The 15,562-nt window shown below is 38.5% G+C and overlaps 1 protein-coding gene across 1 annotated transcript in view; it reads left to right on the top strand.

The window, feature by feature from the left end:
• The window catches only part of itchb (itchy E3 ubiquitin protein ligase b), a 35,723-nt gene that overhangs the window by 6,820 nt on the left and 13,341 nt on the right, over positions 1 to 15,562 (top strand). Inside the window, exons 2-9 of the mRNA XM_028452332.1 lie at positions 2,774 to 2,870; positions 7,077 to 7,218; positions 9,105 to 9,229; positions 10,324 to 10,458; positions 10,593 to 10,635; positions 11,666 to 11,847; positions 14,800 to 15,046; positions 15,459 to 15,554. Coding sequence (XP_028308133.1) covers positions 2,780 to 2,870; positions 7,077 to 7,218; positions 9,105 to 9,229; positions 10,324 to 10,458; positions 10,593 to 10,635; positions 11,666 to 11,847; positions 14,800 to 15,046; positions 15,459 to 15,554 — 1,061 coding nt within the window. The 5' untranslated portion in view covers positions 2,774 to 2,779. The remainder of the gene's footprint in view (positions 1 to 2,773; positions 2,871 to 7,076; positions 7,219 to 9,104; positions 9,230 to 10,323; positions 10,459 to 10,592; positions 10,636 to 11,665; positions 11,848 to 14,799; positions 15,047 to 15,458; positions 15,555 to 15,562) is intronic.

Genomic DNA, 15,562 nt, shown 5'->3' with positions numbered 1-15,562 from the left:
TTCGGTTTTTGCCTTGGTTTTTTCTGTTTTGGTTTCGGCCAAGAATTTTCATTTTGGTGCATTCCTAATAATTATCTCCACCAAGGAGTTAACATTTTCACCGGCGTTTGTTTATTTGTTAGTCTTATTTGTTAGAATCAAAAGTATGTAAGTAACGGATTTTGACAAAATTCTAACCAAAGACAAACCTTACGCCATTGAAGGGGATCCAATCAATATACTGTTTCTGGATCTGTTTGAAAAAATAAAACAAGTATCTCGGTTCGTAATGACCTATCATGATAAAAATTGACTGTTATTTGGGTTGATTCCTCAATTACTTAGAGTTTCATCCGGGTTAGATCTGGATTGCGCATTTCATTGCGATTTAAAAAAAAAAAAAAAAAAAAAAAAAAATGGGGTGTGAATGATCATAGGATTACAGATTCAGATAACTGCCAATATCTGGAAAAGAGGAGGTTTGTAGTTTGGCGGAGGTTTGCTCTCTCTAAGTGCGCTTGTATAAAATGCATTTGCAGAGAACTATTTTTTAATCATCTGATAACAAATGTCCTTCTTTGTCATTTTGCTTTTGAGCTTCTTAGTTTGCATTCCCAAAAACAATCTACCCTACCAGCTCATTTGTCCCAATGATATTATGTGGGTCACCCAGGAATTGACCCACAATTGTGAAGAATTGTTGGAATGCTTTGTCATGACCTCAACAACTCACCAGAAAAACCTCAGCATTCTTACATAGTACGTAATGCATGCAGTGAGTCTGCGCTAAGATGAGGTTGAGCTGTTTGAGTTTATATTTAATTATATTTTCCCTAGAAGCAGCCTGCTGGCCCATGGCTGGTAGAAGCGATCAGATTTCCACATCCAAGCCAAGACATCACCTTTGCACCTTTGAATAGCAAGCAATCGCCCTCATCCATGAGGCAGAGTCTGACTGATTGTCAGGTTATAGAGTCAAGAGTGATGAATTATTGAAAGCCTCAGCAAAAGCACAAGTGAAAGTTTATCCAGGAGCTTCTAAAACTCTGCTGCTCTGTCTCTTGTGCTCAGGGCCAGATAAACTAAGGAAAATGAATAATTCAGTCACATGCTGACGTTATCTGACAAATGGAAGGAAAGATCACTGAGCCTGAGTTCGAGCTGGGTTATTAGGGCAAATTATCTATAATTATTTTGACATTAAAAAAAAAAAAAAACAACCTCTACATGTATCCAGCACAGTAAATACACTTCCTTATGGTGTCGGAGTCTAATCAAATGCAGACAAGTAAATGAGATGTGAGTGCAAAAGCACAAGTGACAACTCTTCAAACTATACCAGAATGCACTCTTATTTTTATTTTTTCTTTGTGGCCCGATCTAGGGCTGGGCGATATATTGGGAATTAAGAAATGAGTCTTCTATTTTGGCGAGATAGAAAATTACAATATTGCCTATATTGATATATATTAAAATACTTGTTTTAGGAGTCGCTGTACAGCAATCACTACTTCTTAGAACAGCAGGAAAATCACAGTTAGATCATCATTGAAACCGTGCCCGGTGGTTGGGACCACTGTTTTATATGATGGCTGATAACTTGCATGTAGTTTTTTATCATTTATAATGCTAATGATCCTCACCTAGGTCCTCAGATTTTCCGTTTCAAAATTTTCCAAAAACCTTTCCATGATTTATTTATTTCCACGTCACGTTACACTTTCCTGTTTCATTTCTGTTCATTTTTCCCTGTTTAGATGATTTTCCTGGCTATTGAACTTCCTGAAATCATATCAAACTTGCAAGGCTGATAGAGTTGAGTGCTTTTAATAATTTTGCAATTTACATACTTGGATGACTTCCAGAATCTGGGATAGTTACCGTATGTCGAAATCACACCACATTACGTCCGAAGAGCGACGTTGGCTACACTTTCAAACCTCAGCCACCTATTAACAAGAAAGACAGAATGGAAATTCAGGATATGGTCCTAAAATAATTTTTGTGAAACCTTTAATTACCGCCAAGTGCGGAATCACCCTCAAGATTTGCATAAAAGCCTGCACAGCGGTGTGATTGCTCACCAGACAAAATGATTCAGCTATAACATCATCAGCTAAGCCAGTCTTTGTACCAAAGCCTTTTCAGATTTAAATGGATTCATAATAATGTAAAACGCTTCTTCATCACAACACATTACAAAACACACCACAGATGAAGTTCTGCAGTCATTTTCATACAGAACGGTAATTTTGATCTCTCTACCTTTTGATGAGAAAAATGTTTTCTTTAACAACCATTATATTATATTATATTATATTATGTAGTGCTTTTTTCTTCACTGTCACCTCGATGGCACATCTCAAATACTAGTCAACTTTAAAATCTTTTTCTGGGACAGACCTTGGAGATGTAATATATTTACTTCCTTGTATCTTGTTTTTGTGCTCGGTCATGTCTTAATGATCTTCTGTATATTGCATAATCCTACATACCTTTGTTAGCATTTAGGTCAGCATACATGTGAATTTAATAATTATTAGCACCTCTTTTTGTATAATTGGGTAATTATACCTAATTGTAAACATTTTGGATGAACATTATTAAGAATAATGATAATGGCAATAATAATTCATCTTACAAGGAAACGTTTTATGGTTGTGTTTTCTAAAAATGTTTTCTATGCTACTTCCGCTTGATCTGAACAATGTTATCTGTGTTCCGCAAGTTCCACTTTACCGTTGAGGAAATTTCTTGCTATTGTTGATTATGTGTTATGATATATTTGCTGCAGGCCGTCATGTCATCTCTGCCCTATGTCCCAGCAAGAGGAGTCTCCAAGTCAGGCACATCCAATGGTTACCCGATGAAGGCACAGCTGCAAATCATTGGTAAGTCACAAGTATTCCGTCAACATTTACATTAAAATAAAGAATTTTATAAGATTAAGGTAGAATGATGAAATGTACAATACGTAAACCTTTGTGATTTGCATATGAGATGAAAATAAATGGCAGAAAAAGTTGCATATAAACTTTTGTAAATTTCAAATTTGGTGTAATATTTGAAATAATAATCATATCATTGGAATAATGACCGATCTGAGCATTAATACAGGTAATAAGAAAGTGTTGAATGTGCTTTTATTGTAATTTTCTGTATTTTTGTTTATTTGTTTGTCTTAGTTTTATTTATTTAGTATATTTTTTAATCTATTTGCAGTCGTCTTGTGCAGGGCTCAAGACTGCAACCAAAATGGTCACATATGCGAGTATTTTTTCAGTGTCCAAGTGACCAAATTTTATCTGGTCGCATCCGTGCGAGTACGAATAGGGTGACCTTATTTTATACGGAGCGGCTGAGCGGCCCGTCACGCTCCACAGAGTGCACTTCTCTCGCTCTCTCTCTCACTCAGCTCTGCGGGATTACCATAATATTGTCTATAAACAGGCACTGCAAATTGGCTGGCGGCTAGGTTGATCGAAGATTTTGGAGTGGAGGCTGGCTTGACCGCAGTGCTGCGGGTGAGGAGACGATGCACGCTCATGCAACTTGGCTGCGGGTAATGCAACGGTGAATGCATTGAGTATAAACACCAATGTGCTCCTTTGGAGTACGCGCGGTCCGTGAACGGAGCCAGGAATAATGAGCCCTTCAGAGCGCGCTCACATTGAGAGCAGCAGTAAAAAGTAAGAACGTGCCGAGAGCAGCGATAGAGCGTACACGCTCATCAGAATCATAATGTAGGGACCAGAACTGATGGACTAGGATGCCAGGCCAGATGTTCAGCTGTGGTTCTCTCAGAGCAGGGGTCTGCAACCTGCGGTTCTGTTGCCTAATGTGGCCCTTTGACTCTTTTGCAATGGCTCCTTATAACTTTAAAAAACAAAACAAACAAAAAAATGAAATAAATACATATTTTTTTACAGAGGCTATTAATGATTAATGACAAATAAAATCAAGATATAACAATTTGTTAACCTAAAAATAAATCATGTTGTGCAATGACTCAGCACCTTCCTACTTCACATCCTGCAACATCTACAGACCATCAACTTTCCTGCACTTGTGACTAACCTTAAGCTTTAAATCCCTGGTAAGATAACTAAACCAACAAAAACACTATTCTGGAAGAAAATAAAGATTTTAATTGTGTGGGAACAGATTCATTTATCTACCAATGTGCAGGTTAAATATGCATGCTTTATGTGTGGCAAGAAATGAGCAATTAGCATGTGTTGATCACATGATCATGTGTTATCAAATTCAAGTTACTTTTTGTAGCCTTTCAAATACATTAACTAAAAAAAAAATCTTCTTTATATAACATTGTGTTCATGTAAACTGAGATGTGTAAAAATTTGAAAATGCAAGATACTGTTTTATTTCTTGATATCAATTTTTTTAATTTATTTTTTTAACTTTTTAAGTTCCTGTTTATATGATCAATATAAATAACATCAAATTAAATCAAACACTATTATATATAATTTTAACTGTATAGAATTTAATACACTGTGTTGTCTTCATTGAGAAGGTATTTTTTTCGGCTCCAGGAGGACTTTAATCCAGGTGAGATGAGGTTAAATGGTTCCTTGTAGAGTAAAGGTTACAGAGCCCTAACCACGGGAAGAGGTTTAGGAGACCCCACTATAAGAGCTGGACCCTCTGAATTGAATTCCATGGGGTGAAGCAATGCAGATGCTAAGTTGGTTATGCTACTATTAATTTAATTCAAGCACAGCCTTTCTGCAAAATAAAAAAACAGGATACATGTAACCTGTTGTTATGCTTTGCTGTCATTTAAAAAATTAAAAAAATGTTACGTCTTCTTTTAAAACTATATAAAATAAATGACCTGTTATTTCAGCCACTGCTTGTTGCAGAAAAACTTAATATTGACATTGAAACATTTAGCAAATATATCTCAAGTCATTGTCAATCTTTACTTCAAACAAAAGTACGGTACGCCAGTTAAGTCAACTATTCATCAGCATGCATGGCTATGCTGTACACAACCCCCACCCCTGCTCAAAAAAAAAGAAAAAAAGGTGCAACCAAATTCTGAGCTGGTGCGACCAACTGACAAAGTTGGTCGCACCAGTGCCATCACTGGAAAAGTTAGTGTAGGGCCCTGATTTTGTGTGTTTTTGTTCTCCAGTTGTGTACTTTTGATTTTGTTTTCTGTTTTTAATGTAATGTTTTTTGTTGGCCTATTGTGCATTCACTTTGGGGGCTGAACAAAATTGGACTGAGGGCCAAATGTGCTCCCCGGGCACCAGTTGGCCATGGCCGTTTTGAAATTAAGAATGCACCGAAATGAAAATTTTTGGCCAAAACCGAAACACCGAAAGAAATTATTATGCCAATTATGAGTACCATTGATTTTATGGCGCTGAATGTGTACTAACCTCACTATGATTAAAGCATTGCAATTGCATAAATTAACATCAATGCTTGAAAGAATAGATCAATAATAATAAAAATATATATATATATATTTATTTAGCAGTGACATTCCGACAATGCACAATATAAAATAAAATGTTTGACTTGCCTCCACTTGTGTACTGTACATTAAATAATAATGTACAGGCCTATAACTGACTGGGCTGCTGAAAGATAGTGAAGTAAAATATATTCTCTAATAAAACGACGTTCTTGATGATGAGTATATTCTGTGCTTTGTCACAGTGAAGTCTGTTGCTGTCTCTTCTTCACCTGCGCTCAGCTCACTTCTGTCTCCAAGTGGGTTCTGTACATCCGAGTAATGATCTGCAGAACAGAGATCAAGTACAGTCGTAATGAAGTGCTTAGAATACGAATAGATTTTGGTAAAACGTGTGCTGAGAGACTCCAAAGTTCAATTTAATCAATCAATGACAAGAAGAAGACTTTATTGTCATATATGTACAGCTACATACACAAAATTAAGGTGAATAAGGTGAGATTCGAACCAGTGACCCTCCGATTACAAGCCCGCTTCCTTAACCACTAGGCCACCAGTGACCTCATGAATATTTATAAAGCACTTGTCATACAATGTGTAACTCAAAGTGCTTTACATAGTTAAAATCCACAAACCCCATCAACTATACACAGACATGCACAAATACACACAGGTTAAAATAAGGACAGTGACATATGGTACATGGCTGCTTCTGATGCATAATTAGGACTTTTTGGAGGCGCATGTCAGGCTGAGGCGTAGGGGTCCACGTTGATGCAGAGAGCTACGAGTAGCTACTTAAAAGCTCAAACATATTTGGGTGGACTTCGCACACAACGGACTCTGCATGGACTGTCCGCATTCCTCAGAGCTTACATTCGGGCGCCCGCCACATAGTAGTTTCCATTCAAATCTTACATTTTCCACAATTCTTAGTGCTTCTCTGTAGTCCTTGTACTCCTTCTAAGACATGTTTTCAAGCTGACGGTACTGTCGTAGCTCATCTGCCAGTTTCTCCTCTAAGCTTGTGTTCATCTCTCCTGCTCTGTCTCACCAGCCGGTGAAATGCAGGACGGTGTTACATTTAGGGTGGGTCGATACAATACCGAGCAGTGTTTAGTGTGACACCAACTACGCGGACAACTCCGCGCGGTAGTAAAATTGAGCTTTGTCTGGTGGACTCCGCTTAGCTGATGTATGTGTTTGAGCCTTAAGAGTGACATTGTCATTGTTTTCACTCCGTGCTCTGTCTCAACTGCTCTGAATTTTTGGTGCATTGTTAATTAGAATGATAATCTTTTTTTCTTTTTAAAAAAAAAAAAATACTGATTAAAAGCTTTCTTTTATAAAGAAAATAGTTTTTTGTCACACGACTATTGAATAATTTAGCATTTCTCTAACCAGACACAACAATTATCCAGAAAAATGTAGAGATACTTCCCAAAAGCAAAAACCTAGTACTTATTGTAATAAACAACTTTGATATATATACATATATGTCTTCTTTCCTATTCTTGTTGCTATGTTCTCTTCGTAAATGTGTGCTTATTGGTATATTTCCCTTCCTTTTGATTTTTTGCTCTTTCACCCCCACCCCCATTGCCCCACATCTGACCAAACGTTATATGGCGTCCTCACTCTCTTTCAGTGCTAACAGCAAAACTTAAGGAGAACAAGAAGAACTGGTTTGGTCCCAGCCCATATGTGGAAGTGACAGTTGACGGGCAGTCCAAGAAGACGGAGAAATGCAACAACACCCACAGCCCCAAATGGAAGCAGCCGCTCACTGTGTGAGTCACGGCTACTTAACTTGTGTGATGATATGGGCTATCACTGATGCTACACCTGCACTTCCTTTTATTCTGTACCAAAAAAATAGATTTGCCACATTTAAGCAGGAATTGTCACATCCAAAGTCTTAAAGCACTTTCAGTCCTAACAGAGGTTTTTTCACTTTTTATGTGACTTTTTTGTTGTTTTAAGGAACATTTTATTTGCTAAAGTTCTTAGAGCTCTTTGAGTATACTGTTTTTTTCCCACTGTACTCATGAAACTGTGGCTTTACCTCGAAATGCTCCTGAACAAATAGTTTCAGCAGTTGTTAAACTGATCACTGTCAAAAGCTTCAAACTGGTTTTCTTCGGCAGTGTGGGAAATGCAATGGGTTTGTGAGGAGATTGTAAAAGAAAAATAACATGCTGAATCATAGAGGGTATTGTAGGAAGTACCTGTGTAGCACAGCACTGTTGTTTGAACACCCACAGTCATAATGCTCTGAGTTTCATTGAAGGGAATCACATGGCAGTGTGGTATGTTGGGCTTTCGGAGAAAAAAAATTCCCTCAGGCTACAAGCTAGTTATTCCTCACTCAGGGTTATTTTTTAATGCTGTCTGTGCTGTTAGTTTAGTTGCTGTCAACGTAGGCACCAACCTTGAAAGTCTCTAGTGTTCAGCGAATGTTCGGTCATTTAAAGTACTCCCTTCTAATCAGCACTCGGACTACTTCCATGCAGCATCATGGGCTTGTATTTTGACACAGTCATAAATGTATGATCTCAGACATAAGGTTGGAAAGAGGCTGAAAATGTGCAGTACATTACCTTAGGAATTTAGGCTAGAATTTTGAAAATATTCAAAAATATAAACTTTTTAGAAAAGTGTTTTTATTGGAATTAACCGTAATTGTAACTAATTTTAAATAACTATATCATTAAATATTGCTATCCATTCAAAATAAAACAATGAAAAACCATAACATTTCAACTATGGTTGCTAAATTCTGAGAATTTAAAAAGTTGTAAACTTTCTATGGGAATTACTGGAAAATTTAGAAAATTGAACAGTAATTGAACAGGGATGTTGAATATAGTTGGAAAATATGTTCCATCATCATCTAAATGATCAGCATCAGTTGTTTATGTACTCCAATTTATGGTTGCCATAATTCTAATTAAAAGTTTATAGTTTGAAGTTACCCAGCTTAAGGCCCCCTGCAAATTTACCGGATATTAACATAGCATTAGTAGGATATTGCTCAACATCTTTTTTTTTTTTTTTAACTTTGATTCCCTGGAAATTGCCATGCCTTGATATTTTTGTATCCCTGCTGTCAGCAGATAATCACATCCTCTTTTAATGTTTCCCCATGTAAGTTATTCTGCTTTCATTGTAACTTTGATTTTAAGGTCTTCTATGGTTTTTTTTTTGTCCCATGCATTATATAACAAGTGTTTACCATGGCCTGTAACCCAACCCCAGCTTATGTATCCACCGTATGTTTCCCTTTTGGCACTTGATGACCTCAGGTAAACAACTGTCACTAATGGTTATGGGCGCTGGCTCTCACTAGATACTGTAGCTGCTGAATTTGACTGTCTTCACTCCGGTTTCACACGGGTGTTTTCCACACAGACGTTAGACAGCCTGTAACCCCAGGTGTTGAAGCAGTAATCCATTGTTTCATGTGACATCATCCATGTGGATTTTGTTTGTGTATTTACGCACTCATAGTGCTTTCATTTACACATTAAAGACTATTGGTCTGTGTATGCAAGACACCAGGTTGCTCATGCACAGCCTACTCTATCACATCTTAAAATGACTGACTTTTTTCACCCCCTCTTTTCAAAGTGTGATGTTAAAATGATTGTAAACATTGGCTGCTGGGTTTCCACAGGATCGTGACTCCATTCAGCAAACTGGTGTTTCGAGTGTGGAGCCATCAGACCCTGAAGGCCGATGTTCTTCTGGGCATCGCTACGCTGGACATCAGTGAGACACTCAAGTCCAATGACATGAAAAGTGAGTAGAAGAGACCCACAGTGCTGTAAGGCCTGTGGTCTATTCAGGGTCAATTTACAATTCACAATCCTCATTAGAAAAAAAGCACTGTAAATGAACATTAGTTTATCTATTGTGTACTTTTCTGTGTACTCTAAATAATCTTGCATGGGCCAAAGTAGCTGAAGATGGACGAATGAAGAGATATTAGTTTACTAAGTTGGCACTAATATAGTTCATTTCTGGTCACCAACTGCTGTCAATACTAACACAAGAGGACTGTTACGGGAAATTTTGAAGACTATAGTTGACAACATGTATCAGGTTAGAGCTGTAATTAAGAAGCTTGTCAACAGATTGTTTTCATTTCATTATTATCAAAGGTTCCATCAACACAAGGATGCAGTGCTTTAAATGCATGTCAGATGGCAAGTGTCATAAACAGAATATCCTCGTGGGGCACAACCAGAAGGAGGCTTTGAACCGTTGCCTGTAGATCATTGTCATGACTGCTTTTTGAAAGAGGAAATTACAGGGTTTTTTTTTACATTGTTTAATGGAAGCGGTTTTCAAAATGCTGTAACAATAAAGCTGTTATTTGTTATTGCAATTGATATCTAACTTTTATTACTATTATTTGTATTATTACTACACACTTGACTATGTACAGTTAGGATAGTTGCCCCATCCATCCAAAGGTTTCTGTAAATATTTAGTTGTATTTCATATGTGTATGCTACAGAAAGTTGCACTCATAATGAGGAATTATATAGAAATAAATTTGAAATGTACCCACCAGACAATGGTAATAGCTGTAATAGAATGCACATCAACATTAGACCTAGAAATCTGAGTTTTTATTTTTCGTGTTTGTAGATGTTTAGTTCAGTATGTTTTTGGAAGGACTGCAATGAGATGATGGGTTATAAAAGAAATGATAAAGTCATGATCTAGATATTACACAACAGTTTGATTCAACAAAGGACAAACAGCTCAAATAAACCAGTAAAACAAATCGTGGCAACATAACTTGTGTCTAACCCAACTTTTGTAAAAATCTGTTATGATGATGTTTATTTTTTTGTATTCCTCTGACCACTGTAATCTCATTGAAGTTTCAGAGGTGGTGCAGACCCTCCAGCTAAGTACAGACAGAGACCAAATAGATGTGGTGGGAGACCTGTCAATCTGCCTCGACGGCATGTCCGTCGACCCTGAGCTGTTCGCCAACGCTGAAGCCAACCATCACAGTGAGTTTCTCAAGTCATAAATAAAGAAACCTTCCAAAGACAGAGGAAATACAAACCTGTTATCAACAGAGAATTGGATCTCTCTTTATAGTTTTTCTGTATTTTGAATCATCACCCTGTTTGCATTATTTTAGGCACACCAAATGGGGACTCACAGCTTGGTGATCAACCACAAAGGTAAAAAGTTGCATCCCTCTATTCTCCATACTGTCTTTCTCCTGCATTCATGGTTGCGGAAATCTGCTGCGGCCTCTGCTCATTCAACACTTATGAGCAATTTCAGCTACTCAAATCAACCTAACGTACTTGTCTCTGGATGGTACCTGAGTACCAGGAGAGAACACACACAAAGATCTCAGAAAGGCTTCCTGTATCAGGAAGACCTGGGAATGGAACCCAGCCTGCTGTAAGGCAGACATATTGTTAACCAAGACGAGTCAACATCGCAACATCTTGCTAGATGTATCCATGTTGCTCACCTGCCCATGTGGCCGTTTACATGCTCACGCTGGTGCTTTGGGTAGTGGCAGGGTTTAGCATGCACATGTTGACTGGTCATCAGTGATGACATCTTAATGCAACCAACTGGGACACACAGTGTCATTTTTTGGTTATGCTGTTTCATTCTTGACAAACAGTGGCTTGGCCAGCCTCTGCTTCCCCTCGAAAGAAAATTATGTATATATAACTCCTATATTATTATATAATTAATATCAAGACGTATATTGCTTCCCATATAATTGCCAGATTCTTTTTTCAATAAAATATGTCTAAAACTATGTTTTAACATGCAGGGGTGACAACAAACCAAACAACACAGAAAGAATCAGTTTTTGGAGACCTATCATTGAGATTAGGTACTAGTGCTCGGATTTTATTGGACATGTTAAAGAGCACAAGTTCATGCAAAAATGGAACACTATCTGCATAAGTCTAAAAAATTAAGTTCAAGAAGGCCACAACTGGTTCATAAATTAGAGCATTTCCCTAAAATAGTCCTCTGTCCATCAATAGTCACTTCATTCTTTTAATCTCGAATACTTCATTATTTAGATTATTTTTTTTTAGCCATTTTTTAATTTCTTATTCCCAAGCTTTTGTGTTTTCATAATGTATTTATAAAGTTTTAGTGTTACTTTTAACTGGCCATTTATTGAAATGTGCTTTACAAATCAGCTTGGCTTGTTCATGTCCGTTTGCCCCTCAGGCGGAGTCGAGACAGCTCTCCGGCTATGGACATCTTGGAACACAGGTCTTCACCAGGCAGCCGCAGGTCAGCCACCAGCACAGGCTCTCCCTCAGTGTCGTCTGGAAACGCCAGGCCGCTTCGCCCACCCAGACCGTCTAGACCTCCTCCTCCCACCCCACGTAGGCCAGCCTCGTCACCAGGTCAGTCACTGACTGTGACTCTTTTTTTAATTCTCATTCAAACATTAGGTGATGAAAACGGAGCTTAGCTCTCATTTCTCAGTAAACGACAAAAAAAAAAACCTAGAAAAGGATAAATGGATAATAAAAGTAAAATAAGATAGAAACCCTGATTATACTTACAGCTCCGATTTTCCTTGATCACAGAAAGTGATATTCGCGTTCTGAAATGGAAAAAGCAATCTGAATCAGGTGACTGAATGTCTAGAAAATCTTGCGCTACGTGTTAAGATTCGTCTAGTGACCATGTTATCTGTGATTTGCTGCATTAAAATCTGAAAAGACTCTGTACAAAGACAGGGTGAGTTGTTTGTGTATTAGCTCAACTAATTATCAATTTACCTGGTGATGCGTCATAACAGAAGAGTCTACAATCACGCCTCTGTGCAGACTTTTGTGCAAAACGTGAGTGCGATTCTCTGGTTGGTGGTTATTAAAGGTCTCACAAATAATGTTTTGGGACCATATCATCAACTTCCATTGTATTTTTATAGTAAATGGATGTGTTAAAGCTCTTGTGGAATAATTTAACATCAATAATAGTAGTTGACTCTATTAACCCTATTTAAAATGTTTAGTATGATTTTGGGAAGTTTAGTTGCCAGTAAAGCCATAAAAAGAGGGAAAGCTGTTGAAATGTAAACAAAATGAAAGTGACGCAGAAATTGGTATGCTCAAAATCGGAATTGGGTAAATTGTGAAACGGAAAATCGTAGCCCCTACATTTTGGAAAAACTGTTTGGATGTTTGCCCAGATGCAGCGTAGCCTCCTTGCAGGGTGGTTAGCTGCATCTGATTGGAGAGAATACATGTTTGCATGAGGGAAATACGGTGTAGACCAGTAGTCGCCAACCCATTGATCGCGATCGACTGGTAGATCTTTCAAACATTCCCTCTAGATTGCTTCTCCCGTGTATGAAAGTGTGTGATTGCTTGGACACCTCATCCACACAGTTGCTCCGGACAGAGAGCACACAGCCTTAGCATGACAACAGTGATTAACTTTTCATTAGTTCACTGATGTAAAGGATAAACGATGTGATGAGATGGTATTTTCCTCATGAGCGTCGAACATTTGCGGGGTGTGACCCTGGATTTCCACTGGATGCATATCTGCACAAAACTGCTCTGCTGCGTGACTTCAGCGCAATCTCCACTGCCTCCGGTTTTGCTGCGCATCTGTTACAGCAAGGACTCAGGAGATCTCGCTAATTCACGTGTAATCACGTGATACATGTGTGTGATTCAATCATGGACAAATGCAATATTTATATGTGAAAAACGATTTTAAAAGTGCTCATATCAGGCCAACCATGGTATCAACAGAACGGTCTGGTCCCCCTGAGTCCGACTAGCGCTTGGTTTTTGGGTAGAGTCCGAATTCCGTCCGCTAGAATCAGAACGCCCAATTTTATAACCAGAAAAAAAAGGGTCAGCGGACAGGTTTTATTCCCGAGTCTGAATGTGTGTTTTGTTTTTGGATAGAGTCCAAAATGGGCCCGTTGGAGGTCCCGGAAAGTCGGCATTTTCCCCTTTGAACACGTAGTGTTTTATTTTGAAAATAATCTGGATATTTTATTCTGTCTATGTACTACTTCCTGTCCCGCACTGGCTTATTTTTGTTAACTTACTGCAGCACAGCTCCAGCGTCCAGCAAGAATAGAAGTGCTTTGTATTTACTCATCAGTTACGGTGCTGTGCTGGAGCAGATTCGCATGCGGTGGAAATTGACACATTGACTTTAATGGAAACCTATCAGCTGCATTGCTGTTTTGCAGAAGTTACGCTGCAGTTACGCATCCATTGAAAATCCAGGGTGACAGAGAATATTATCACCTGTATATTCCGTGGTCAGGACCCCTTAGCGGCCGAACACAACAGTGTAAAAAACAATACCTGCCCGTTTAGTTGCCTGAAAAAAATCACTGGAACACAAATGAAACATAGGTATAATAATCACAAAAAAATAAAATAAAAATAACACAAATACATTATGGCTGATTAAAGTTTCTGTCGATCCAGTCCTTGTATTTTTTCAGCGTAACAGGCACATTAAATTGACCAATAGGATCAAATGATACGGCCAATTTAATATGCAATTTACAGATTGCATTTTGGGTTCATTATTTTTGAATGTTGGACCAATGCTTTTCATGTAATTCAAATAAAGTTAGCCTGAATAAAAAGTGTGAAAGTGGAAGTAAAGTCATTTTTTTTTTTAACACTTCATTGGGTAGATCTTGCCATCACCAAGGTGGAGGTCAGGAATCTTGGGCTTGAAAAGGTTGGAGACCACTGGTGTACACCATACTGAGTGATTGCACACTGAGGGAATAACTAATTTTAAAAGAAGTCTTGTTTATTTTTTATATTATTATCAAACCTTAGATTGGATGAGCTGGGGTTTTTTTTTTTTTTTGGAAAAGTTAATTAGTTGTGTTATAGATAATATGATACTTTTGATGAATTCCACTAAATTAGTAAAGTACTGAAATTGTATCCATGCATAATCTTTAGACCGATGTCATCTCTTTGTCAGCACTTCCTAATCATTTCCTGCTTGGAGTTTTTGTAAATAAGTCTGTGCTTCGGTAAAGCAGGAACCATCTGTGCTCAAGTTGCACTGACTGAGACTTTATGAATGTCAAACATTCACCCTCAGAGTTAATTGAGTGTTAGACCAAGCCTTGACTCACCTGACTGACAGTTTTGTACAACCGGTTTACTTGGATTTGAGCCAAAGTCTCGCAAAATAGCAATAAAGAATGAACAGGAACAATCTGTTAATTTTAGAGCAGCTGTTATGTCATTGTCAGGAAAGCCATTTTACAAAAAAAAAAATTCAACACAGTTTTTTTTATTTAAATGCATTGGACCCAACTGTTCACTGACACTACAGTATAATTTCCTCAGCTCTCTCCAGTAACGGCTCAGGAACAGCTGACAGCAGCGACGGACAATCGAGCTCCGACACTCCAGTGCGAACGCCGGCCTCGGGAACCTCGTCAATCCCGAATTCAAGCCCGTCTGCTGCTGCCGAAAGGAGCCAACCGTCAGCCTCTGGCTCAGGAGCCACAGCGACCAGGCCGCCAACCAGCAGTGCCACACCCACTCTCCCTCCCAGAGTCCCCGCTGTGCACACAGGACCACTCCCCCCTGGGTACACTCAGCTTTTAGATGTTTGCGGGAAGCAAGTGCAGGTTTTGTGGAAATGTCATTTAGTTTGTGTAGATGTAGCATGAGCGTTATGTGCATGGAAATATGTGCAGCGATAAGAGATGGGTGAGGCCAGCCATGGTTTGACACAAAGGATACACAGGTGTGTCTGCACAACAACTGTGAGGTCATTCCTCATTGTGCTTCCAACCAGCTTGTAATACCTTCAACACCTCCGCTTAGATGATTCACAGTTGTTGCCGTGACGACACTGTGACCTTCACTGACTGTTAGCTGCTGCACAGAATGTGAAGTCTCATGTTTTAATGGCTGGGATGAATTTAGATGTAGGTTAAATGGCTGGAGTTGTGCACCATAGGAATCACCCAGGAGTTAATTTGTGTTGTTGTGTTCAGATGGGAACAGAGGATGGATCCCAATGGCAGACTGTACTTTGTTGATCATGTGGAAAAGAGAACATCATGGGAACGCCCTGAACCACTGCCACCTGGGTAAGAAC

This window comes from Gouania willdenowi, chromosome 7 (assembly GCF_900634775.1).
Source record: "Gouania willdenowi chromosome 7, fGouWil2.1, whole genome shotgun sequence".
Classification (NCBI taxonomy): Eukaryota; Metazoa; Chordata; class Actinopteri; order Blenniiformes; family Gobiesocidae; genus Gouania; species Gouania willdenowi.
The sequence above is the reverse complement of the archived record's forward strand: the minus strand, read 5'-3'. Positions and strand labels throughout refer to the sequence as shown.